The sequence below is a fragment of the Candoia aspera genome, chromosome 1 (genome assembly GCF_035149785.1).
Source record: "Candoia aspera isolate rCanAsp1 chromosome 1, rCanAsp1.hap2, whole genome shotgun sequence".
Taxonomy (NCBI): Eukaryota; Metazoa; Chordata; class Lepidosauria; order Squamata; family Boidae; genus Candoia; species Candoia aspera.
Window position 1 is genome coordinate 177258019 of NC_086153.1, and position 23519 is coordinate 177281537.

General features: G+C 39.6%; 3 protein-coding genes across 5 annotated transcripts in view; 2 read left to right on the top strand and 1 right to left on the bottom strand.

Moving 5' to 3' along the window:
• Positions 1–23519, top strand: part of CLK1 (CDC like kinase 1) — a 280468-nt gene that overhangs the window by 157782 nt on the left and 99167 nt on the right. The window lies entirely within an intron of this gene.
• KCTD18 (potassium channel tetramerization domain containing 18) lies at positions 100–10594 on the top strand. 3 transcript variants are annotated; one of them, XM_063318008.1, is made up of 7 exons: positions 100–168; positions 2466–2667; positions 4045–4256; positions 4905–5098; positions 6521–6615; positions 7472–7574; positions 8718–10594. In XM_063318008.1, exons 2-7 carry the CDS (start codon positions 2511–2513, stop codon positions 9262–9264), a joined length of 1308 nt encoding a protein of 435 aa, XP_063174078.1. In that variant the 5' UTR covers positions 100–168; positions 2466–2510; the 3' UTR covers positions 9265–10594. The 3 variants fall into 3 exon arrangements, with proteins under 3 accessions (XP_063174078.1, XP_063174077.1, XP_063174079.1); XM_063318007.1 differs by lacking the exon at positions 100–168 and adding an exon at positions 400–418; XM_063318009.1 differs by lacking the exon at positions 100–168 and adding an exon at positions 728–810.
• Positions 14570–23519, bottom strand: part of SPATS2L (spermatogenesis associated serine rich 2 like) — a 65759-nt gene continuing 56809 nt past the window's right edge. The window contains exons 8-12 of the mRNA XM_063318010.1: positions 20147–20205; positions 19549–19658; positions 18942–19044; positions 18543–18763; positions 14570–15250 (exon numbers count right to left, since the gene is read on the bottom strand). Coding sequence (XP_063174080.1) covers positions 14846–15250; positions 18543–18763; positions 18942–19044; positions 19549–19658; positions 20147–20205 — 898 coding nt within the window. The 3' untranslated portion in view covers positions 14570–14845. The remainder of the gene's footprint in view (positions 15251–18542; positions 18764–18941; positions 19045–19548; positions 19659–20146; positions 20206–23519) is intronic.

Genomic DNA, 23519 nt, shown 5'->3' on the forward strand with positions numbered 1-23519 from the left:
TTTTAAAGGTCAGGCGCGTTTTTTCAAATCCAGCCCGGGGGTGACTCCGCCTCCCCCTCCGTCCTTTCCGCCGGATTTGGAAATGGGGGAGGTGGAGGCTGGCGAGGGAGGGGGCAGGGCTGCGCGTGCCGCTCCCGGGAATTCTGGGCGAAGCCTCGGACTAGGAAGGTAACGGAGCGCGAGAGCGGAGGCGATCCCGGGGCTGTTTCCTCGGCCTCGATCGTCTCGGTCCCCGTTACCGCGAAGTGCTTGTGTGTCAGAGGGCCCGCCGCCGCCTCTGCCTCTTTCTCCGGCCGCTGCTGTTTCCTGGCTGTAGGAGGAGGAGGAAGCGGCTGGCTTGGGCCTTCATCATTCCTTCCCTCCCTTTTGTGACCCTCTTCTGGCCGGGTGCCGCGTTTTCCTCCCTGCCCTTGGAAATGTACGTAATTTCTTACTAAAGAGGAAAAGGAGGCATGCCTAGAAACTTCGTTTGACTGATTTAGCAGGAGAGTAGGGTTCTTTCGAGTAGAGCTGCAAAAATCTGGCCAACCGCCAGTGGCAGCTAAGACGCAGAAAATTGTAACCTGTCGCTTGCTTCTCGCTGCCGCCCGCGATTTTGCACTTCGGTTCTGATAGCCTTGTTCCTAGGGAAAGCAGCCAGCTCGGAAAGCGTGCCCTTACTTTAAGCGATGGTGATGCTTAGCGGCTCTTCTAAGGAGCCTTGGCTGCAAGTCTGTGAAGTGTCTGGATTCTCCCCAGGATAGGAAGAGGCAGCTGTTGTCCTCCAGATGTTTAATACAGCGGCTCTGTACTCTTCGACCATTGGACATGGTAAATGTGAAAAGTCCAGCATGTTCATTTGTTATGTGCAGCAGCATTGTTTGTTCCATGTCCCCTCTTGGATCTTAGAATGGGAGAGAAACAATATTGCTGGGTCTGGCAAAGAACTTTGCTGTCCAGCTTGAAGGACCTACTTTGTACTGTATCAGGGATAGATATATTAATGACAGGGCATACCCCTCTAGGAGGCTTTCATTGTGCAGCCAGCCTGTCTCATTTGGAGAGTTTCACTGGGCCCAGACGTTATTTTCCATTTCTAGTCCTCTCATGTTTTCTCATGGCACAGTATATTTGGGAAATGAGGCATAGGAACCCATAGATTGAAGTACTCATGAAGATGTTTTCTTACTATTTGCTAAAGAAGTTTATAAACGAGGATGTTTTTATGGATAGGCCGTTGTTCAGTACATTTGTCTAGAAAAGTCAAAGTATATGCATTTATTTGTTTGATTTATAACCCACATTTGCACAGCAGCTCAAGGTGCTGTACAAAGTGCTGGCCTGTATATTTGCCCACAATGACAATCCTGCAAGGTTGCCATAGCTTGGGTGACCTCTTCTGAAAGGAAGTTCTAATAAAAAATATTGTTACTCTTGGCATTTGGCATTTTGATGAAAAGTATGTACTTTCTGCTATGAAGCACCATCTTACTATGCCTATTTTATTCAAAAGTGATTGGGTGTTACTGCCAAGTAAGCAAATAAACATGGTATTTCAATTTGAAATTGTAGTTGCTCAGTGTTTAGAACTGCACATTAGGTCAGTACTTCACAAGTTTCTCCCAGAGCATATTGGATAAAGAAAGAAATGCCTGAGGACTGTGATCTGCTCTGGCTCCAAATATGCCTTGGTTATTCCCTCCCCAGCATAGATCTCCCCAAGTAGATTGACTGGGAGGTTTCAAAGGAAAAATAGAAAATTCTTGGGTTTTATATTAGATTGATATAAGGGGAGATTAGCATTAAGTGCCAACAGCATCTACTGGATGTCTGGATAGAATTATGGACCTGAATTTGTAAAACAGGTTTTTTTCCTCCATATATTTCTGGTGTCCCCTAAAAAAATAGTGGCTTTAATGCATTTTGATTCAGAAGTAAGTCTCACTGAGTGAGTAAATATATGTTTATTAGACATATTGCCTTTTCTCTGATAGCTCATGAGTACTAGGTTCTTGAAGTGCAAGAGCTTATGATATTTAGTACTGTATGTGTTTCTTGGGATTAATGTTTAAGTATGAATAGTTGGATTTTCAGTTATGGATATAATTCGCTTTCACTGTAGTGGTTGAGAGAAAACTATGTAGAAACAAGGCATTACCTAATATAGTGGTGCCTTCCAAATGTGTTGGAACTGCAATTTACAAAATTCCAGCCACCACGACTGAGGAATGAGAATTATAGGAATGGAATCTCCAATGATTTTGAGAATACCATGTTACAAGTGGGGCCTGTATGTCCACTCCACATGACTGTATGGACCTTCAGTGTTTGAGAGATTTCTACTAAATGTCCAGACAAAGGAATGAGATGAAACATCAGCACAAAATTTAAGTCATTTAACTTATTTTTGAGTAGTGATGCTGACTGAAATATTAATTTTTAAATTTAATCTCCTAAATACAATTATAAATACAATTTTCTTTCAGGTGTCAACATACTTAATCTAATCAACAATATTAACTGCAGAAGTGATGGATGACAGCAAGTCTGAAAAGATGGTAGATATTATTCGCCTTAACGTTGGAGGCTTTATGTATACTGCTAGGCGTGAATCTTTATGCCGTTTTAAGGATTCAATGTTAGCAGCTATGTTCAGTGGACGGTTTCCTTTAAAAATGGATAATTCAGGTAAAAAGCTTCTTAAATCATAAATAGCTAGAACTTGAAAAGGTGAACAAATGCATTACACTGTTTCAGCATTTGCCACAAGATAACTTGGCTGTATGCTTCTTTGCATTATTTTTCCTGTGAGCTTGACTAACCCCTCTTGGTTTCTTCCATCTGCATCAGTTCATTCATACGTACAGCCCTCATTCTGTAGGTGTTTGATTTGATTCTATTTAGGAACGAGTGTTATGAGTCAAAGCCCAACACATAGTTGGGGGTGTGATTAGAGTTGGAGGGAGAATATTTCCTCAGTGCTTTGTTAGTATTTAATGGCCTAGAACAGAGGTTTGCACCTTGTGAATGCAGGACCACATTCAGCTCCTGAAAGCCTCAAGTATGGCCCCAGAGCCTCTCCCAAAGTTGCCATCAAACTAATTTTTTAATAGGACAGAAGAGGAAATTTATTAAATAATAGGGAACAATAACAACAACAACAATAATAAGTTTCATTCAGTTTAAATATAAATGGGAATAAATCAATTTCCCCTTGTTTGCTTTTTGAAGTGCAGCTCTTGGCACACCTGTCATGCTCTCACATCAAACGTTCTCAGAACACTTGATTGGACTCTCATGCATGTTTCATTCAACACGTGTCGTCTTCTTGCGAGTTGAAAATAAGGGAGGGGGGAACATCTTGGAGTGTGAAATCATTTTGTTTGGACTATCGTTGAAGGTCATCTACAAAGAACATTGGAGGCAGCTGCACATGCTTTCACTAACTGGCACGAGAGGGAGGGGGCATACCTGAGTGGGGGGTGGGGGAAATTTGAAGTCACTAAGGATGTTTAATGGGGAAAAAGTGTGGGCTTTTCCATTCGCAACTTTTTCTTCTGTACTGAATGCTACCACCATTAAAGAGAATTCTAAGTAAATGCTTATGAGTTGGATTTAATGGGAAGTTGAGTATTCTAGTCATTACAATACCACTAAATAGCCAAATATGGTCCTCATACTAAAAAAGTTGTAGACTTCTAGCCTAGAGGAAAGAACTTTTGAATTAAGCCCTCTGTAAGCAAATATGATAAGACATTGGGAAATACAACTTCTAAATAGGTGTTCAAGTTTGACAATTAAAATTGAACAATGCTTGCTATATATACCATAGTAAGCTAGCATGGCTTGGAAAAGACTTATTGTCCCAGTGTAGGTATTTTCTGAGTTCTATTATAAGGTAATCCTACGTGATTTGGCTTCTGTTGATCTAGTTCAGTGTCTTAAATTACATCCAACTTGGTTAATATAAATTAAAAGTTTAATTGAACTCCCTTCTGTGTTAATACAGCTTTGGAGTAATGGTAGTATATAATGCATGTGTAATTTTTTTGTGTGTCTTTTCAGGGGCATGTCTTATTGATCGTGATGGCAATCTTTTTAAATACCTCTTAAATTATCTTCATGGAGAAGTTTGGATTCCTGAAAATGAGGAAACACGAGTTGCATTACAAGAAGAAGCTGATTATTTTGGCATTCCTTACCCTTACAGTCTCGTTGACCACCTAGCTAATGAAATGGAGACATATTGTTTAAGAACAAATATAGAACTTAAGAAGGTCTCAGAATTTTCCTACGGTCTTAAATTATTCTGTGATATATACTCAAAATTCGATAAAGGCCAAGTAATGCATATTTCTCAGGCTGGGATATAACATCTATCTTTTTATTGGGGCATATTCCACAAATCACTTTGTCTAGGATGGGCTGGCAGGGAAAAAGCTTTAAAAAAATTAGCTATTAGATTACTATTGCTAGGACTAAAGTAAATATTTTACAGTGTAATGTAACAATGCTCACAGTCCAATTATACCAGAGAATTTTTTCATGCACTTAAAAATATTATGCATACATTAAATCATAGCCCTTCAACAATGGTAAACAGAATTCAGTAATCCTTTTTAAAATTCCTGTGTTTTCTCTAACACGTTTCTAATAAAATCTAGTAAAATATTTTGTCTATTTCATTTAGTAAATGACTTTGACCACATAGAATAAATACCTAAAGTAAATATGATTAGTTAAGCTGTGCTGCAGATATCTCTGCATTTACCACTGGCAAAATACTATGAATTCATTCACAGAATTAGGCAGCAGACATTTTTGATACTTTTTTTATAACTCAAATTATGTAAGATATATAAGATATTATATAACCACATTGTTTGACTGAGTTATGTGTATACATGTATATGCTTCTTTTCTAGGCACTGATAGGTTTTTGTGACTCTTATGGCTTAGTATGCACTAAACCTACAGTTTGGGTCTTGCATTATCTCAACACTTCTGGTGCAAGCTGTGAGAGTAGAATAATTGGAGTATATGCTACAAAAGCAGATGGAACAACTGCAGTTGAGAAGGAACTAGGAGGACGAATAAATAGTAAAAATATTTACAAGAGGTGAGAAGTTTCTCAGCCAGGTGACTACCTTAGCATATGACTATAAATGAATTGTGATGCATTTTCTGTCTAGAGTAAAAATTGGCAGATGTTCTCCAGATGCTTTGGACTTCAGTACCAGTCATTCCCTGTCATTGTGAGCAGTGATAAATCATCATGGGACTTGTTCCCCAACAGCTACCAGGAAGGTACAGGTTCCTACCATTGTGCTCAACAATAGTAGCAGGTTTCTAAAAATGAGCAGATCTCGCCCAGTGTCACGATTTTTGAGATTTGTTTATGTACACAGATTGGCTAGGATTACAATCTTATATCCAGTCCCAATTAAATGTAATGGAAGTTACTTTCAGGTAGGAGTGTATAGTGTATAATTATTAATTAATTACCAACAATGATTTAATATTAAGCACTCTCCAGGTGTGTTTTCATATTGGTGTGTTAACATCTGCTAGAAAATGGATTCCCCTTTAAAGCCCGCATACCCACCAAATCTGTTCTGGATGTAGGTTTGGGAGAGATGTAGGAGAAGAAGAGCAAGAGGAAGTCCAGCTGTATGAATAGATTTCTACTTCTGTAATGTCTGTGTAGGACTCTGGATCTTAATTGTCATAAGTAAAACTACATCTGGACTATCTAAACATATATTGTCCAGGAAATAGATTAAGCAGTAATTCACCCAAATGTATTAAACTAGAACTTAATTTGATTTTGGGGTAGAGAACTCAAGTGTTGTTACTATTGCTCTCCAGTTCAGTTTCCTTGCATATATTCCATAAGATCTGCCTATTTATCTGGGTGACTAGATGAAATTATTATGTAAAGATAGTTACACAAAGCAAAAATGCTACATTTGAGTTCTACAAATTGTGTTATCAACATTCAGCAATAAAGAAATTGTAATAATCTAGTGCTAGAGCTTGGCTGAATAAAATAGTTCACTTAAACACATAGCCTGATTGTGCTAAGTTGCTTTCTTTCAACCATAGTTTGTTGAATAAACTACAATCTCTGGGTTCAGACATCACACCAAGACAAAAATTATGTTTTAGCACAATATGTGAATCATCTATTGCAGTTTATAAACTTTGTTTTATGGTCTACCATGATGTATGAGCTCAGCCATTATAACTTCTTTAACAAACCGTAATGAAACCTAATGTTCATTTAATGCAATGTGAGAATCCAGCTCAGGGAGCCATTGAGATTAATCCTACCATTTTCTTTGGCAAAATATTTTATGAATTGCTGACACTTCTCCTTTTGTTAAAGAGAAATTTCAACAATGTTGTTATCTTAAATATTTAGACCATGAGAATGAATGTTCAGTTGTTTATGATTCTTGGATATGAAAAAATAACTTCAGCAAAGTTTTGCTTTTCATTTGGTAAAATAATTTGTCTTTTTCTACACTTTTTTTCCTAGAGAGGCTGGAAACAATATCCAGTACATTTGGAGTTACTATTCAGCAACAGAATTGAAAAAGATAATGGATGCATTTGAGGCATGGGAAGGAAGAGGTATATATATATATATATATATTTCTATATTTGAAGATGGGAGTTTCTGTAAAGAATAAAAGCATTTGTGATCAGGAATCAGCTGTTGAAGGACAGCTGGAGTATTTTTTCAGTTATTCTTCAGCAACATAAGGAAAAGGACACAGCTAACTCTTAACATAAACCAAATGTCTTGAACGTTATTATTATTCAGGCTCAAACAACCAGATATCCATTATTTCAATATAGTAAAAAATGTAGTCAGCAATTTTGACATACAGGAAATATCATGTGTATTTCAAATAACATGTATTGGGTTCATGCTATTATGTGTTGGCATGATAGTTTAATTTTCATTTCTGCCAGAACAAGTATTGTGGATTTTGAAAATATGCATATACTTTCTTAAAGGAATTTGGTTAAATATGAGATCCATTATTTTTGTTCTCTCTCTGGAAACATATTACTACTTCAGGCAATTGCTGTACAAGAAAAAGGGAAACAATAATTATAAATTAGAAAGTAGGAGTTGCATCCTACATTTAAATCTCAGATTTACTGCATCAGGTTGAAAATCTTCCAAAGGATGGGACGTGTGCAGGAAAAAGGATGAGGGGAGGGAACAAGATCTCATATTTTTATGTCAGCAACTTCATTCATGTAATGCTAGATATAGTTCTATTTTGTATGTAGGAAAAAACATTCAGAATATAATACTGCCGTTTAATTGTGGGAACACAAGAGAAACTGTTGTAATGAAGATATATGTTTCCAGTTGCATTAACACGTTCCTTATTGCATATCAGTGAATTTCAGGTAGAAGTTACCAAATTTATGCATCTTGAATATTGTGAAATGATGTGTTTGAAATTACAAGGTGCCAGCTATTGGCGAGTACCACAGGAGCTGATAGAGTGTTGGACTCTTGAGGAGCATTCTTTGAAAGGAAGCCTTCAGAACATGTCTCCAGTACGTGAACGGTAGGTATTGTGGTTCATTGTACTGTTATAGCCTTTATGTGGAGTAGAAGCTATATGTGCACTTGATTTTCTGTATCACTTTGGTAGAAGAAACGTGTGTGTGTTACCAAATGATTGTGTAGTTAAGTGTATTATAGAAGGGTCAGTAAATCCACTTGCTTTAACCTACCTGCTGTGTATATGTTAAACAATACGTTACAAAATATTAGGGCTGTGTGTGTGTTTCAAAGTTATTAGGAAGAAATGTTTTGGACCTTGTGCAAGGGCAGCACCTGTGCTTTCAGTAAAATAGTGAGCCTGAAAAAAAAAGTGCTTTTGCTTTAAGAGTCACACAAAATTAATTAATTAATTAATTAATTAATTAATTAATTCATTCATTCATTCATTCATTCATTCATTCATTCAATCAATCAATCAATTTTTATAGCCCATCTCAACAAGTAACTCTGGGTGGCAAACAATCTTAAATGAATCTTTATGAAGGTACTTCTTAAAGCAGGAGCAATGTTTTTTTCAGGCTCATGTGGAAACCTGAAAAACGTTGGGCTTCTTTAATGAGCAGCAGAGAGATGCTGCACTCAGGCTTATGCTGAGTTTGTAGTGCTCTTGAATCTTTTTCAGAGTATGCACAACCCTATAAAATATGATCTATTACTAACTATATTATAAAATAAATGCTAAATGCAGTATTAGTAAGCCCCAGTTTAAAAACTTAAATCACACTAATGATACAGGCTACTTCTGTGCATTTTCCTTTTTTTGTGTGTGTGTGTGTATTTATAAAACTTAACAGTTCAGTGCACAGAAATCCATGTAAACCCTTTGCTATATATTAAATTGCATGCTGGTCCTCAGCCCATTTCGTAATACTTAATCATGAGCATAAGAAAAATATACTTGGAAATATGCTGTAATCAGTATTAAATAAGAGCAGATACATTTTTCTATTGTTTGTGCCAAATGCAACTGATTATCATTATCAACATGTCCTGATTTTTTATTCTTGATGATTGAATAGCATTTGTGTGAGGGTGCCATTTTAAGTAGATATTGGAGTAAAAAGAGTTTTGCGTATTTTGAATATTATACTTATCCTCTATCTTTACAGTACTAGATTCAGTGAACCTAATGATTTTTTTACAGACGAATAGTTGATCCTCCTGATGAGGAAGGAAGTCAGCTGAACAGTAGAATAGTTCGAAAGCCAGTGCAATTCTCTGGTCCCTCTACAAGTACCCGTATCAAAGTTAAGAACTCAGCTTCTTTAAAGATGGCAGCATCTTCACATTCCCAAACGGTTCTTAAGTGGCCTAGCAGAGATACTTCTTTAATAAACAAAGAAATTTCCAAAACACCTTGTACAAAGACCATACCATTGACTAAAAATTCTCAGGCCAATCTTAGGAATGCTGACAATGGGATAGTTAGCCAAATGACCACGAAGTCTCCCTTGTCCAGAAAATCTGCAACCAGTCGGGTGATAAAATTGAAGCGGACTCCACTCTGTAATGAATTACTGACTCAGCATTCTTCATCAGTTGTGAAGAAAGTTAAACAACAAATTCCATCTGCTGCAATTGCTGCTACTTCTGCATCCCACCCATTAAACTGCGAGCATTCGGGGCTTTCCTTGAGGTGCACCAGTATCAGAGATGGTTTCCAGAATAATCAGCAGAGTGGTGATGTATGAGGCTGGTCTCTTGTAAGACTTACTGATTGTTACCTTCTAACAACAAAACTTTTACCTTCTGAGAGGACAAATCTGTCCCAGGATGCAGAAAAATATTGGAAGTATTTAAAATCACCGTCTAATAATCATTAAATCACCATCTAATAAGATGGTGGATGGTATAAGAAGTCTATCAACGTTCATTTTTTAATGTGCATTCTAAATGATTATGTAATATAGATTAAATCTGGGATGTTAGTCATTTTAGAGTATTATTTATGCTAGGTTGTGTGTGTTCCATGGTTTTAACATTTTGAAAACTTGTTCAAATTGTTCTGGGCCTGTAGAGAACAGCAAAGTCTCCTCCCCCTGAACAGTAGGATTCTTACTCTGTCATTGTTCCGGCTGTTCTGCTTTTGTTAGGTATGGCCCCATATTTCCAAAATGTTAACCATGTGTTGCATTAATTTCTTTGTATTACATTAACCATATATTAATGTGGTTTGAGGGATACTTTCTTATTACAAACAAAGCTGAGACAGCTGTGAAAACATTTTTATCTAATGATAAAACTGACTTTGGGGACTATTTATTCCTCCTTTTGCAATGATAGTATTTCCAGCTTTCAGGAAAAGTGTCCATGGTTTTCCAGGAATGTTGCTTTCTCCAAATGCTGCGGTTTCCCTGCAGCTTGCACTGTTCTTCCCAAGCATTCCATTTCCTTGTCTATCCTTCTGGCCCAAGACAGAAAACTACTGGATCAGCAGATCATCAGAAAGATACGTTTTTCTCCAATCCCTTAAGGTTTGAAAATAGCTTCTGTTGAGGTTACTAGGACACTTCCATACCACCACTATTTCCAATTACATCAAAACCCTTTCATCCCTATCTATCCAAACAGAACTAAATGGTGTTCCCCCTCCCCAGTCAATATCCCGGTCATATGCCTCCCTTCCCCCCAGCAATTCCTAGGAGGGGAGTTGAAGTATCAAGCCATTTTAACCCTTGAAAGGCTGAGCCCAGGAGCTGAAGAGCATGGTGAAGCACACCTCTGCAAATGGGGAACGGATTGCCCACAAGTTCCCCGTAGCCAGAAGCATTTGAGAAGCAACACTAGCTTCAGACAAGCTAGCGAAATCCGCTCCGTTGTTTTCAAGCTGGCCAAAGCGCCAGATCTCGTTGCCACTCATTTCCACTTCCCAAGCCCTCTGTCTCCCTGCCGTGAACCCATTAAACACAACATCCATGGAGAGGTTAGTGAAGACAGACGGTAGTTAATGTTTGAGGCTGTTTTGTAACTAGTGCTCTGATGATAACAATAGGAGTAAATAATACTTATTTAAGAAGAAAAGTAATTTTGCAAAGCTTTTGTCTTTACTAGTAACCTGAGGCTTTTTAAATAAAATAAATCTGTATTAAACAGAAGAACTTCTATGTTTTTAATTGCCAGTCTCTTTGGGCTATGATTTTTTGTAGGTGTTATTACACCATTACCCTTAATTTCTGTCTTCTCAGGAAAAAGGCGCTTTGGGGTCTGGAAACTTGCTCCCAGATAAGTGTATCTAACAATCTGCAATCTTTCTGTTGGTCCCACAACACTTACTCTCACACCAGGTCACAGTCACGTTTAGAATTAAATTTAGGGTTGTCTCCCCTCCGACTGGTTCCAGGACCAACTGTTCTATGGCAGACACTGAGAGTACGTAGAAATTTGGTTTTTTGTCATGGCGTGAGCATTAACTATTGCAGTAATTTCTCATTTGCAAGCCTGATTTCTTTTGTCATCTCAAAACCATCCTCAGCATTTTGCTCAAGTGGGCAATACGGTACGTCCCTAGACCTAAGTTACATTTATGGCTAAATATTGCCACCCTAATAATTCTGTGGAGGAACCTGAATCCTCTAAACAGCTTTTGAACAGTTTTTGGAGAGGAGAGAGTTCAGTGGGAAGGAAGAGTTTTAAAGAGGGAAGGAAGTTTTAAGGGAAATGAAACCAGTAAACTAGAAGAAAAAATGCAAGACGTTGAGTAGGAAGAGGCAAGGGAAAAGGAGTGGAAAAATTAGGAGAACAATGATGAGAAAACAGCGAAGAAAGGGAGGAAGGAAAGAGAGGCGGCGGTACTACAGGTGAATTCCCAAGTGGTTTTCAAGGGGTGTCATTCTTTTCCCAGTATTTAATCTTGTAGCAGCCATACAATGATTCTAGTCTGCTTTTTCCCCTCCTCGTGTTAAAGAAGCCGAGCCAGCATCAGAGGTCAAGTCTTTTATCTCTGGAAACAGGCAGCCTCTTCTTCATGTAGCAGTGTGGACAGACGCTTGTAAGAGTGCCAAGGGCTGGTCAAATTTAGCACAGAATGTGGAAGAGTACGTCCAGATGTACTTTTTAGAGAAGGGTCTCTTTCTGAGCACGCAGCAGAAAATAGCAGCAGCAGCCTCTTGTAGGGTTTTTCACTACTGTACATCATGTATATGCTTGAGAGAAGTTACCTTTATCTATCCATTCCTTGTCAATCAGTTGGTAGTACCCAGCCAATCTTGGGTGATTTCACTAAGCAGAGTCTGTGCACTTGACCATCAGGAAATGAAACTTCTTAAAAGGAAATATTTAATTCTTTTAAGCCTGGAGGTTTATGATTTGTGAAGTTTATTTTTCCTTTTGAGAACAATGAGTGGGAGCAGTTAAAAAAGAAGGAAAGCTAGTTAAATCCTAAAAACAAAATTCCCCTCCATTGTAGTTTTTGCCAGCATGAGGATTGCTTTGTCAAAAAAGAAAAGCTAGTATGGTATAGTGGTTAGTCTTTGATCAGGACTAGTGAGACTCCTTACATTTAAAGAGATAATTGATTGTAATGGGAAGGAAGTGGAATTTACCCCCTTCCCCCTCCAGCAAAGGTGGCCACAGTAATTGGATCGGGGGCCCAAGTAGAAGGTGAGGTACCATATTGCAATATGCCCATGTGATGCCACTGCTCTGCAAGCTGCACTGGTTACCAGTGTACTTCTGGATGTAATTCAAAGTGCTGGTTACCACCTGTAAAGCCCTTCATGGCGTAGGACCTGGTTATTTGAGGGACTGCCTACCTCCCATAGGTCCTGCTAATCCAGTTAGATTGGGCAGGGTGGGTGCACTCTAGGTCTCTTTGATTAAACAATGTCATTTTTTGGAATCTCAGAAGTATGCCTTCTCTATTCTGATACTGTCCTTTGGACCAGCATCACCTTCTCCTTCCCCTTTGAGATATGTATGGTTCCCACCTTGATGATGTTCACTGAAAACCCGGCTATTCTACCAGGCCTTGGGATAGGGTGGTATGGAATCCCTGTAAGATGTTCTGTTACATATATTTCTTCTGGATGCAGAGGGTTAGGGTTAGGATGCATATGATCTGTATCTATCTTTTTATTGTTTCTTGCTTATTAAGCATAGGCCATCCAGAGTCGTTTGGACTTGGATGGCCTCTAAATCACATGTTTATCCACTGGAGTTTTCTGATGGCTGCACTGGTGTCTCTGGATGGGGAAGCACTACCCATGAAGGAGCTGGTCCACAACTTGATGGTCCTCCTGGATGCACAGCTGGAACAGTAGATGGAAGCCATGACCAGGGGGCCTTTGCCTAGCTTCAGCTGGTGCCCTAGCTGCAGCCCTACCTGGGGTAAGAGGACCTTGCTGCAGTGACACCTTGTCATCCCCCAGGTGGACTACCTTCATATGTTCTCTATGGGGCTGCCCTTAAGAACCACTCAGAAAATCCAGCTGGTCCAGAGTGCAGTGGCCTGCCTACTATCTGGTACTTGCTGGTGGGACTATATTATACCTGTGATGTGGGTGCTGCACTGTCTTCTCATAGGCTTCTAGATGAAATTTAAAGTGCTGATCTTCACCTATAAAGCCCTTTATGGCTTGACACCAATTTATCTTCAGGACCACATTGGCCCAACCAATTTGATCTTGCCAGGAAAACAGCTGGCAGTTCCCCACTTTCAGGGGTTGAGGGGAGCCAAGGCTCAGACATGCTGCTTCTTACTGGCAGTTGTCATGTTCATCATTCCAATGTTACCGCTGCATCGTAACGTTTCGCATGTCATTTGGCTGATGCGTGTTTCGTTTGGGAGGGGAGGAGGATTCTATCTCGTGGGATTGTTATATGTTGGCAGCTGGATTGGAATGTGTTTGGGTTATCTCGTGTGTTCAAGGTTTCTTTCCCAGGACATCAGCAGAAACGGTTACCAGCACCTGGGGGGGGGGAGTTTGCAACGGCAGGACGAGGGGAGGGATTACGTTTGAGCCGAGGGTTTTTTAGTTTGTATTTGGCGCGCTTTTGCTCATTCTCAGCTTTCTCTGTATTTGCATACTATTCTTTAATAAATCAGATATCATTAAGTTCCTGCTTGTGAGTCTGAGTCTATTAGGGTAGGCAATCCTTACAGCACCTCTAGATTGGTTTCTAGAGCAGTGTTTCTTAACCCTGACAACTTGAAGCTGTGTGGACTTCAACTCTCAGAGCTCCCCAGCCAGCATGTAATGGGGAATTTCCCCAACAGCTGAAATGTTCTTCCAGAGGGCATTTGGAAGGTGATCACAGAATGTTGGTTTCTAAGTATCTTTATTTTTTATGGTGACCATGGATCATTTCATTCTTTCTGTACTCCTGTAAACTGCTGAGAATGTTGTGGTATTGCAGCGAGGTATAATAATGAAATAAATGTTATTTTATCAATTAAGTGTACTGTCCTTAGTTATAAGCCCATAATAAATGCTAACACTACTAACATGGGAAACCATAGAAGCTTAATGGGCAACTCTGGACTTGTCACTCACCCTCAGCCCAATCCACCTCACAGGACTGTTGTAGGGAAAAACTTAGAATGTTAAGTGTGCCCTCTTGAACTCCTCAAATAAATAAATGTAGGAATAGCCCCCCCATCCCCCCAAAAAGAATCTGAGACTGAAACACATTCAATTTTTAGTCCACAAAAAATAATCAGTCATTAAAAAAGGACTCCAGAGCTTGGAAAACTGTACTGTGTAAGTTATATACATTTCAAATGGAAAAAACACGTTTTACAAATGTTAGAGCGCAGAACAATTAAATATGTAGTTCGTTTACTATTATTTGTGACTGATATTCAAGATCTTTCTGGCAATGATATTAGGTCACACAGAACTATGAGATTTGTTCTGTACAAATATTGAATTCCATCTAATATGGAAAGAGTGAAAAATGTTATGAGTTTATATAATAGTCCAACACTAGAGATGCCAGCATTTTACCTCTTTAATACTGAATGACTGACAACAAATCGGACAGTAATAAACACGTATCTCTAATGACATCCTCTTGCAGTTTATTTTTCAGTCTAGTAGATCTTTAAGTACTGCTGGCTAAAGTTGCATTATTATGAAAAAATAATCTTAAGTACAGAGTATTGAGCAAAGCTTTCCATGTAGAAAATGGGATATAGTTAAGATGATTTTAGCTAGTTTGGTTTACCACAACTGGAATATTTTTCTCAAGCTATTTTGTCAGTACTTGGGGAGTATACAACAAGGGAGGGCAGAAGCACCTTTAGTGAAAAACCTAAGGTGAAAATCACTGTTTTCATGCCACCAAAGTCACAGCTGGCACTGTGACTGAAAGGACAGGGGTGTCCCCAGAAGTCTCTCTTCTCGGAGGACATAAATTACACTGAGAAGCTCTTGCTATATTGCTGCACAAAGGGCTGGGCTCTGCAGGGCCGGGAATAGGATGCTTTTGTTGTGTTTTTTCTGGATATGCTACCTTTTCTAGGCTTTTTACGGGTGTCGGTCGCTCTTGAGTTTTCACCGTGCCTCTATTTTTGGGCCTAAAGCTATGATGGTGCTGCCGTCGGTATTCATGTCGGGAGTGACTCTTTGGGTTGCTGTGATCAGACTCGTCACCCGGACTTTGGGGCTTGAGAGAGCCATTGATTCGAATGCCATGGTAGTGCTCATGAAATCTTCGTCTTGGACCTGAAGGCACATTCTGTTAAGGTAGAAAAAACAATGTCAGGATTCATTGCGATACAACTTTCCCCCTGTTCTGTTTAGTAAAAGCTGGGTGGGGTTGTTGTTATTTTGTCCACCAAAGCCTATCTATTACCTAACCATGTCAGCATCACCGTCATTGAGGCAGTTCCAATGGCCCCATCAACTTTGCAGCTTCTACTGGCTGGGAGTATAAAATGACATCAACCACAGTTCCTCTTTGGGGGAACTGTGGGGGAGATAACAGAACAAAAAGCTAATTATTGGCAGGCTGCTTGAATTGCTATTAAATGCATTCCTCTGGCACTAAGACAAAATGGCCACTGGGCCTGGCTTAGCTCATCTCTGAAATATGGTTTCCTCTTGCCATGTTTTGGGAAATGAAACATTTTTCAGAGATTCTAATATTTTGATGAACTAATCTATGAATATTCATAGAAGCTTCCAATTAATATCCTCTCACTTGTAATGAAGCTCATCTTGTGACCTATTCAAGCACACATCAGATCTTACTGCCTTTCTAGAAAAGCTTGCCTTGCTTTTGTTCATTATTTACCTCTTAATCTGGAAAGTGTATGTATTTAACACAATTTAGAGGCAGCCCAACTCCAAACAACTCTAGGCAGGTTACACTTACGAATTAAGAGAGAGACAGATTATAAGCATCTAGAAGACAAACCTCTATAACAAACAAAACATCCTACAGGGGCTCAAACAGCACCCTGCCTCAGAACTTGGAGAACAGCCAAGTTTTCAATGGCTTTCTGTCCTCATCCATATGGATCTCTGGGAGGATGCTGTTCCAGGGGTAGATGCTATGACAGGGTCCTTTCTAGGCCCCAATAGATGATACCATCTTATCAAAGGAACCTGAAATGCACTCACTGCCCAATCTCACTGGATGGGCAGAAACTATCAGAGATAGGCAGTTCCTCAAATAACTGGGCCTTATGCCACAAAGAGTAACAAAGGTAATAACTAGCAAGCTCCCTGAATTGCATTTGAAAACCAACTGGTGGACAGTGCAGCTTGCGGAGCAGTGGCATCACATGGGCATATTGTGAGATGCCTTTCACTATACACACTGCTGTATTCTGGACCTTTCCTAGCGGCCTTCAAGGCAGCCCCACATAGAAGACATTGCAATAATCCATTTGCGAGGTGAGCAGGATGTCCTGATTCAAGAACGGGCACAATTGGTGTATAAGATGAACGTGTGTGAAGGTCTTCTTGGCCTCAGCTGCTATGTGCTCCTTCAGTAGGAGCTGTGAGTCCAAGACAACCCCCAGATTGACACCAGTCTCGAGTGAGGAAATGCGACCCCATCAAAGACTACAGATGGAAAGTCCCTAGCCTGAAATGGGTCCAGATGGTCTGTTTCCTCCAGGATCCTCTGGAGCTGTTGTCTGACCACTTTCTCAACCACCTTCACCCAAAAGGAAAAGTTGGAGACTAGACAGAAATTGTTCAAACTTAAGTGCAGTGATGGCTTGAGGAGGGGGTGCACCACTGACTCCTTCAAGGCCAAAGGAACCACCACAGAGACCCAAGCACAAGTCCCCTCCTGGGCAGCCCTAACAAACCAGGGACCTGGATATAATGAACAGGTGACTGAACTCACAGTCTGAAGGACCTTCTTCATCAGGTGTCAAGGCACACAGAAAGACCACATAGGGGCAGTATAGTTCAGGGCCTCTGCCACCTGCCGATTCAAGGCTGCAATAAAGGCCTCGGCCAAACTGCCCACTTCTTAGGGAAAAACTTTGCCTCACCCGCAATGGGCCACTCTAACAAACCCTATCTCCCAGTGAGGTGGGGTGACACCAGCAAGTCGAAATCAGAGAGCATAGCAATGGACTGATGATTATGTCCTCCAGTCCCAGATCCAAAATGCAACCACCAGTACGCATCAGGCCTTCAGTGACTTGAACTGTGTGTATGGTTCCATAGAAGTGCTCTGAACTCAGTGTTGTCTGGTAGCAAATTGAAATCCCCAAGACCAACAGCTTTGGTGTCTCCATAGACAGCCTGGCAATGGAATCTAGGAGGTCAAGCAGGGATGATGCTGTGCAGCAGGAAAGATGGTACATTCCCATATGTCCCCTAGAACCCAATTTCAACCAGAGGGTCTTACATCTGGTTATCTGTGATGCAGAGTCTCTGAAAGCCTACAGCAATTTACAGATGACAATAGCCACCCTCCTCCCCTGGAATCTCAGCTGATGCCAAAGATTTTGGGGGACATACTTCTGAAAGGAGAAACCTTCCCTCCAGGCCTACCCAGATCTAGGTTATACATGCCAATTGGCTGCCTCATTATTTATTTACAGTACGTTTATGGCTATCTATCTCATAAAATGACTCTAGGTGGCTCACAACAATCCATAAAACACAGCTAAAAACATACCCTTCCCCCCAGGAGCCAGATCAAACATCCACACAACTCAACCCCTCATCCTAGCTCAATGCTTGGGGGAAGAGCCAGGTGTTCACAACCCTCCAGAAGGCTAAAAGAGTAGGGATCCCTCTGATCTCTGGTGGGAGGCTGTTCCAAAGGATTAGGTTGAACACCAAGAAGTCACGTCTCCAAGGTCCCATCAGATGGCAACATTTAAGGGAAGGGACCTGGAGCACACTCATCCTATCTAACCTAGTAGGATGGGCAGATACCCTCAGGGAGAGGTGGACCCGCATGTAATCTGGCCCTGTGCCATGTAGGGCTTTAAAGGTGATAACAAGCACCTTGGATTGCACCTGGAAAGCAATTAGAAACCAGTGCAGCTCATGCAGCAGTGGTGTTACTCAGGTGAACTGTGGGACACCCTAAACTGCGCATGCTGCTGCATTCTGAACCAGTTGCAGCTTCTGGATGGTCTTCAAGGGCAGCCTCATGTAGAGCACACAGCTAGACTGAGGTGGTATATGTGAGGGACAGAAAAGGGTTTATATATGGATGTGAGAATAAGCCTTCATTGTGACCTCTTCAATTCATTAATTGATGTGTCTCATCCTGAATAGAAAAAGAATGTTAAGTTATGCTCAATTAAATTTTAGGAACATGATCAGCTGAAAGGTCTCTTGAGATCAAACACATAAATCAGATCCAAAGGTGTTCCAGAATCTAGAGTCTTTTAATAATATAGCATTCAAAATAATTCCTGAATCTGGAAAGAAATTGACTTGATGAAAATCATTCCAACTATGTGTCTACATGACGTTTCTCATGCAGTTGTAAATTTTTTACTTTATAATTTTTACACTAACAGAGAAAACTTTTCCTTGGTCTTTACCTGTTTATTTGTTGAAATTACATGAGAAGATTCCGAAACTGGGACAACTTGGCTTGAACCTTTAGTTACTGCTGTTTTATAATCAGAAGTCTTGGCAGGAGTCTGACTAGAATATTTTTGGTTATATGTATTTTGTATGCTGGTCGCTGATTTTGAAGTTGCTGATTGAAGAAATGTACTGGATGGTGTTCTTGAGGAGTAATTGTTTTTTGGATGGAAAACTTCAAAGAAAAAATGCAGATTTTATCATACAATATATTGACATGAATTCCAGAAAAGCTAAACCAAAGGCAGTAGGTTATCCATTATAATTACTAGCTATGAAAATGGTTCTAATAACTGTTCTAAAGGGCAATTAATGAAGAAGCTGAGAGGAATGGAGACTCTACCATAACTTACTTTCTCCGCACTGTAATATCTGCATCTTCAACTGTTCAATGTCACAGGAAAAGCGGGCAGATCTACCCAATTCTTCGTCATATTTACGTTCACTTACAAAGTGCTACAATGAAGGGGAAAGTAACTGTTACAAATAGCCCCAACTAGAAAATCATGCTGAAGCCCAACTTTTTGAACAAAAGCCTTTTGAGGAGATGCATGCTCCAATCTTAGAAAGTTTGATTGTTTTTTATCCTTTGTGAAATGCTACTGCGAAATCTGATTCAGAATCAACAGTACAATACCCTGTCCTCACATTTAATGGAGGGAATGTTTGTCACTGGAAAAAAAATCTCCAGTTATATGGGGGAGTTAAAGCCTAAGAAAACAAAAAGAACCCTTACAGTGCTCATAGAATTGGAAAGAAAAGCAGAAATTACTTTGATTATATGAATCTAAATATTACTTTTCAAAATCTTACTATAAAATATAAGGGAGGAAGACATTCTTAAAAGGCGAGATTTATACTTTGCTTGAGCCCGGCTATGGCTCTAAGTGCAGAAATAGAGATGCCTGGCTTGTACACAGCTACACTTATTTCCAAGAGGAACATCCTTTAAAAGCTAACCTTAATTTCAGCCCGCAGTTCGGCCAGCTGAGTCTCTGCCATCTGACTTGCCAAATCAGTTAGTCTCTTCAATTCTTCAGCTTTTTTCTGACGTGCAGTCAAAATATCCACTGCCAAAGAAAATAGGATAATGCAAAATGTTAAATGGGCATGTGGAAGAGATAACCACAGTGATAAATTAAGTCACCGATCAATGCATGAAATGACTTTTTTCTTTGCTTGTTGACTTATGCTACAATATCTGTATCTTGCCCTTCTCTAAAAGGCTTGGAATGGGATTACCCCTCCTAATGCTATGTTAACAGTTTTCCCTCACCCAGGGGAAATTCCAGCCTTTCTCTTCCTCACTGCAGCTTCTAGGAATGCCTTTTCCCAAAAGAAAAGTGGGTGACTTAAAAAGGGGGGGGGAATCACCCCAAATCTGTTGGTGCGGTATTAGAAACCAACTTAACACAAGGAACTGTTTTATCAGCCTTCTGCAAAGATGTAATAGCCCTGACAGTTAGTAATCTTTTAATCTCAACTTCTTCTTTTCCTTCTCCCATCCTTGGCTTGAACAAATTTAGCAAGCATTACTTGATTTTTAATTTCTACTTACTGGCTTCTTGTTTAACCTTGTCAACTTCTGCCATTAAAGCCACTTCCTTGTCGATGATACTGAAAATGGAAACAAAATAATTTAGTCCGTGACAATACAAATAGAATAATTAATTAATTATGTCCTTCCAAAAGGTTTTCAAACAGAATTTATGGTAACGGTTATGAAAAATATTGCTTTCTGGAAAAAATTAAATAGAAATTAAAGATAAGAACATGTTTTCTTTGCTTCAGATTCATCAAATCCATTACTTCATTAAAACAGATCTAGTTGTTTGTATTAGTGTGCAGGTCCACCATTAACCATTACAAACAAAAGAAAATGCTATCTGGATAATAACACAATGCTTTTGCCCACATGTTCAGCTATTTGTATTGGTGTTACATTCTTATATACTGTATGATCCTTAAACTCACTAGATGTGGATTTAAACCAATTCATTTATATAACTCTTAGTCTGGAATTGTGGGGTATGTCAAATGCAGTCACTATCACAGGTTTCTATAATGGTTTAATTGTTCATTTCTATGATCCTCTTGAAATGCTATCACAGCCACACTAATGATATCACAATATGATCCCAGTTTTCAAACTTAACATTGAACCTAATAGCATATTTTCTACCAACTGAACATGGTTTCATCTTCTTCCCTTGCTACCTTTTAATCTGCTAAACGGGATATTAGAAACTTCAAATTAGATTCTAAAAAGAGCGTCCTAGTGTGAAGAAATATGGAAAGTAGTAACATGTTGGACATTTATGTGATTTATTTTGCTGCTGCACATCAATTCCCCATCTAATCTGTAAGTTAAAAGGAAATACTACACATGCTCATTGGGGCTTGCCGGTCTGTGCACACAGTTAAATATTCCTATTGCTGTATATACTCAAATACTCAGAAAAATACCACATCAATGCATCTTTGCCTGAACTATAACTCAAAATGATAGGCAAAAGCACACAGGAGATGTTCCGAGTGGTGTAGAAAACAGTTCGATCAAACACACCACAGGATCCTCTGGGCTTTGGCAGACTGTTTCTTGGGGGAAATCCTCTTGTGCTTTACTCCAGAAAGAACCACTGATGCTGCTTCAGTTTGTTTAATGCTTTCATACTTTGGGACTTTGATTGTGTTTAGTTAAATTACTCCCTTTGACTTTTAGAACATTTCGTTCTATGGATGGAATTGATTTCAGGACACAGCTTAAGAAACAACTTACACAACTGCCATTAACTTTTCCCTGTAGATGGCACTCTGTGCATAGTTTCCCATATTCAGTATGGTGATATAGTATCAAGACCATTCACTCAATTATTGCATTAGCAGTAGTGGGCAGCTGGTACTATTCTCCTTTGGTACATAGCCTCCTTTTAAGAAACCTTTGCACGTATACAAGTCTCTCTCTCTCTCTGCAACTTAGAATTCACAAGGAATGCATGGAGATTTCTAATGGACAGATAGATTTTTAGGGGGCAGAAGTAACCAGGCTACAGGGCAACTGAACACTGTACATTTGGCTATGTGGCACTTCATTCCATGTTTAGCTACAGAGCACTATCTTCTTCCCATACTTAATACAACTTTTCTGATATTCAATAATCAGTTGTAGAACACCATAATTTATCATTAGGGGCATTTACATATTCCTTTCTGCAAGATAAAAAAGTGCTGTAATCAGGCTCCCACATTTGCTTTGGAATCAAGTCCCATTAAATGCTTTCTTTCAAGACATTGCTTCCATATTTCCACTATGATGCTGATGGCTGAAATAGTTTGTCTTAAGACCAGTATTTGTCTTGGCTGCCCAGCGCCGTCCCCCACAGCCCTTCTCAGGGTTAGGGGACTTTCTGGAATAGTATGGATTATGGCAGGGAGAGCTGGACTAGTTGCAGGGACTTGTGAAAACTGGGTATCTCAACTTGCATGAGCACGATTACTTTCCACTAGCATAAATTTGCTGTTAAATCAGCCTCTGAATTGCTCCTGCTGCTTGCTCATGTCTTATTCAGTAAACTATAAAGTGGTGCTTACTAAAACCATTGATATGCAAACATTATCAAAAAATTGGTAAGATTTGCACCTGATAAAGATGATTTCTTAAGACAGAGCAGAAAAGGTATTCTATGAATCTCATTTTCGCACAGCTCATTTGACTAATGGGCTGACTATACCCTTCTGCAACCACTTAAATATTGTTAAATACATAAATAAACAAATGCTCCAGATGCTAATAAAAAGGTTCTAGTGCTCACAGAATTAAAAATAAAAAGGAATGAAATCACAGCAATATCAAATAAAGCACAATCAAAACTCAGCAGAATATATAGTTTAAAACAGTAGTTTAAGTGGTCTAAAGTCCCTGTGCCACTGTGTGGCTGCTGGTCAGATAAACGTGCATAGTGTCACCATGGAAAAATTGCCAAGGAGGGTCACTTAGCAAGTTGTTGCAATCTGAATGTAACCTCTTTTGCTTTGAGCCTCTTGCAACTTGCATGTACGCACTCTCACTTTGAGTCTTTTAACTGTATTGCTACTTGACAACAAGGTAAAGAGAACATGAGATCCCTAATCTGACACCTGCAAAAAGGAAGGTGAGCAAAGGAAGTATCTCACTTAGAATATCTTTGGCAGAAGGTCAATTATCTGAGTTCCCAAGTTACTGGCAAGACGTGTCATTAGAACAACCCCGCACATTGTCTTAGGAAGGTGATGTCTTACTTAAAAATATATTTGGCAGGTCAACTGCTGAGTTGTGGCCAAGTCACTGATAAGATGTGCCACCTAGCCATCTCCAGGTGATGTATTTTTCATGTTTCCTATCCCTTGAGCAAGTATTAAAAAGTGGCAAAACATCCTAAATATTTTGAACCTGGATGTAGACCTGAAGATCCAGGAAGGTGTTATACAACTGCCAGATGGCTCCAGGGATCCATCCATTGTCATTTCATGGAATTCTTGACAAGCCAAAGGGACGTAGTTAGGTATAACTAACTAACCTTTTTTTTCCTCTCTTAATATTTGTTCAATAAAGTCCTTTCATCCTGGTTTGAGCCTATGGTCTTCAAATCCCCAAAGCTACTGCTTACCGGCTGGCTGCCAACACAACTTGAATGTTGCTACCATCAAAAAAGCCCCCTTCCCAGGTATTATTCTCCACATCAGAGAAACTGGTGACAACTACAAGATACTTAAATAATTACTTCAATTCTTCAAGTGGAATGGACACAACAGAAAGTGGGCCAACAACTACATTCCACCCCCACCCTTAATTCTTGGCTTCTTTTTTTAAGGTAAGTATCATCACCTTGGATGTACCTCAAAAAATGATCAGGAAGCACTGCCATTATTTTTAATCCTTGTGAAATGTGATT

Excerpts from the sequence above, each read along its gene's own strand:
- KCTD18 (XM_063318008.1), top strand. The coding sequence starts at position 2,511 with ATGGATGACAGCAAGTCTGAAAAGATGGTAGATATTATTCGCCTTAAC. Across the intron at positions 4,257-4,904 it reads CAAATATAGAACTTAAGAAG|GCACTGATAGGTTTTTGTGA; the intron begins GTCTCAGAATTT and ends CTTCTTTTCTAG. Across the intron at positions 5,099-6,520 it reads AGTAAAAATATTTACAAGAG|AGAGGCTGGAAACAATATCC; the intron begins GTGAGAAGTTTC and ends TTTTTTTCCTAG.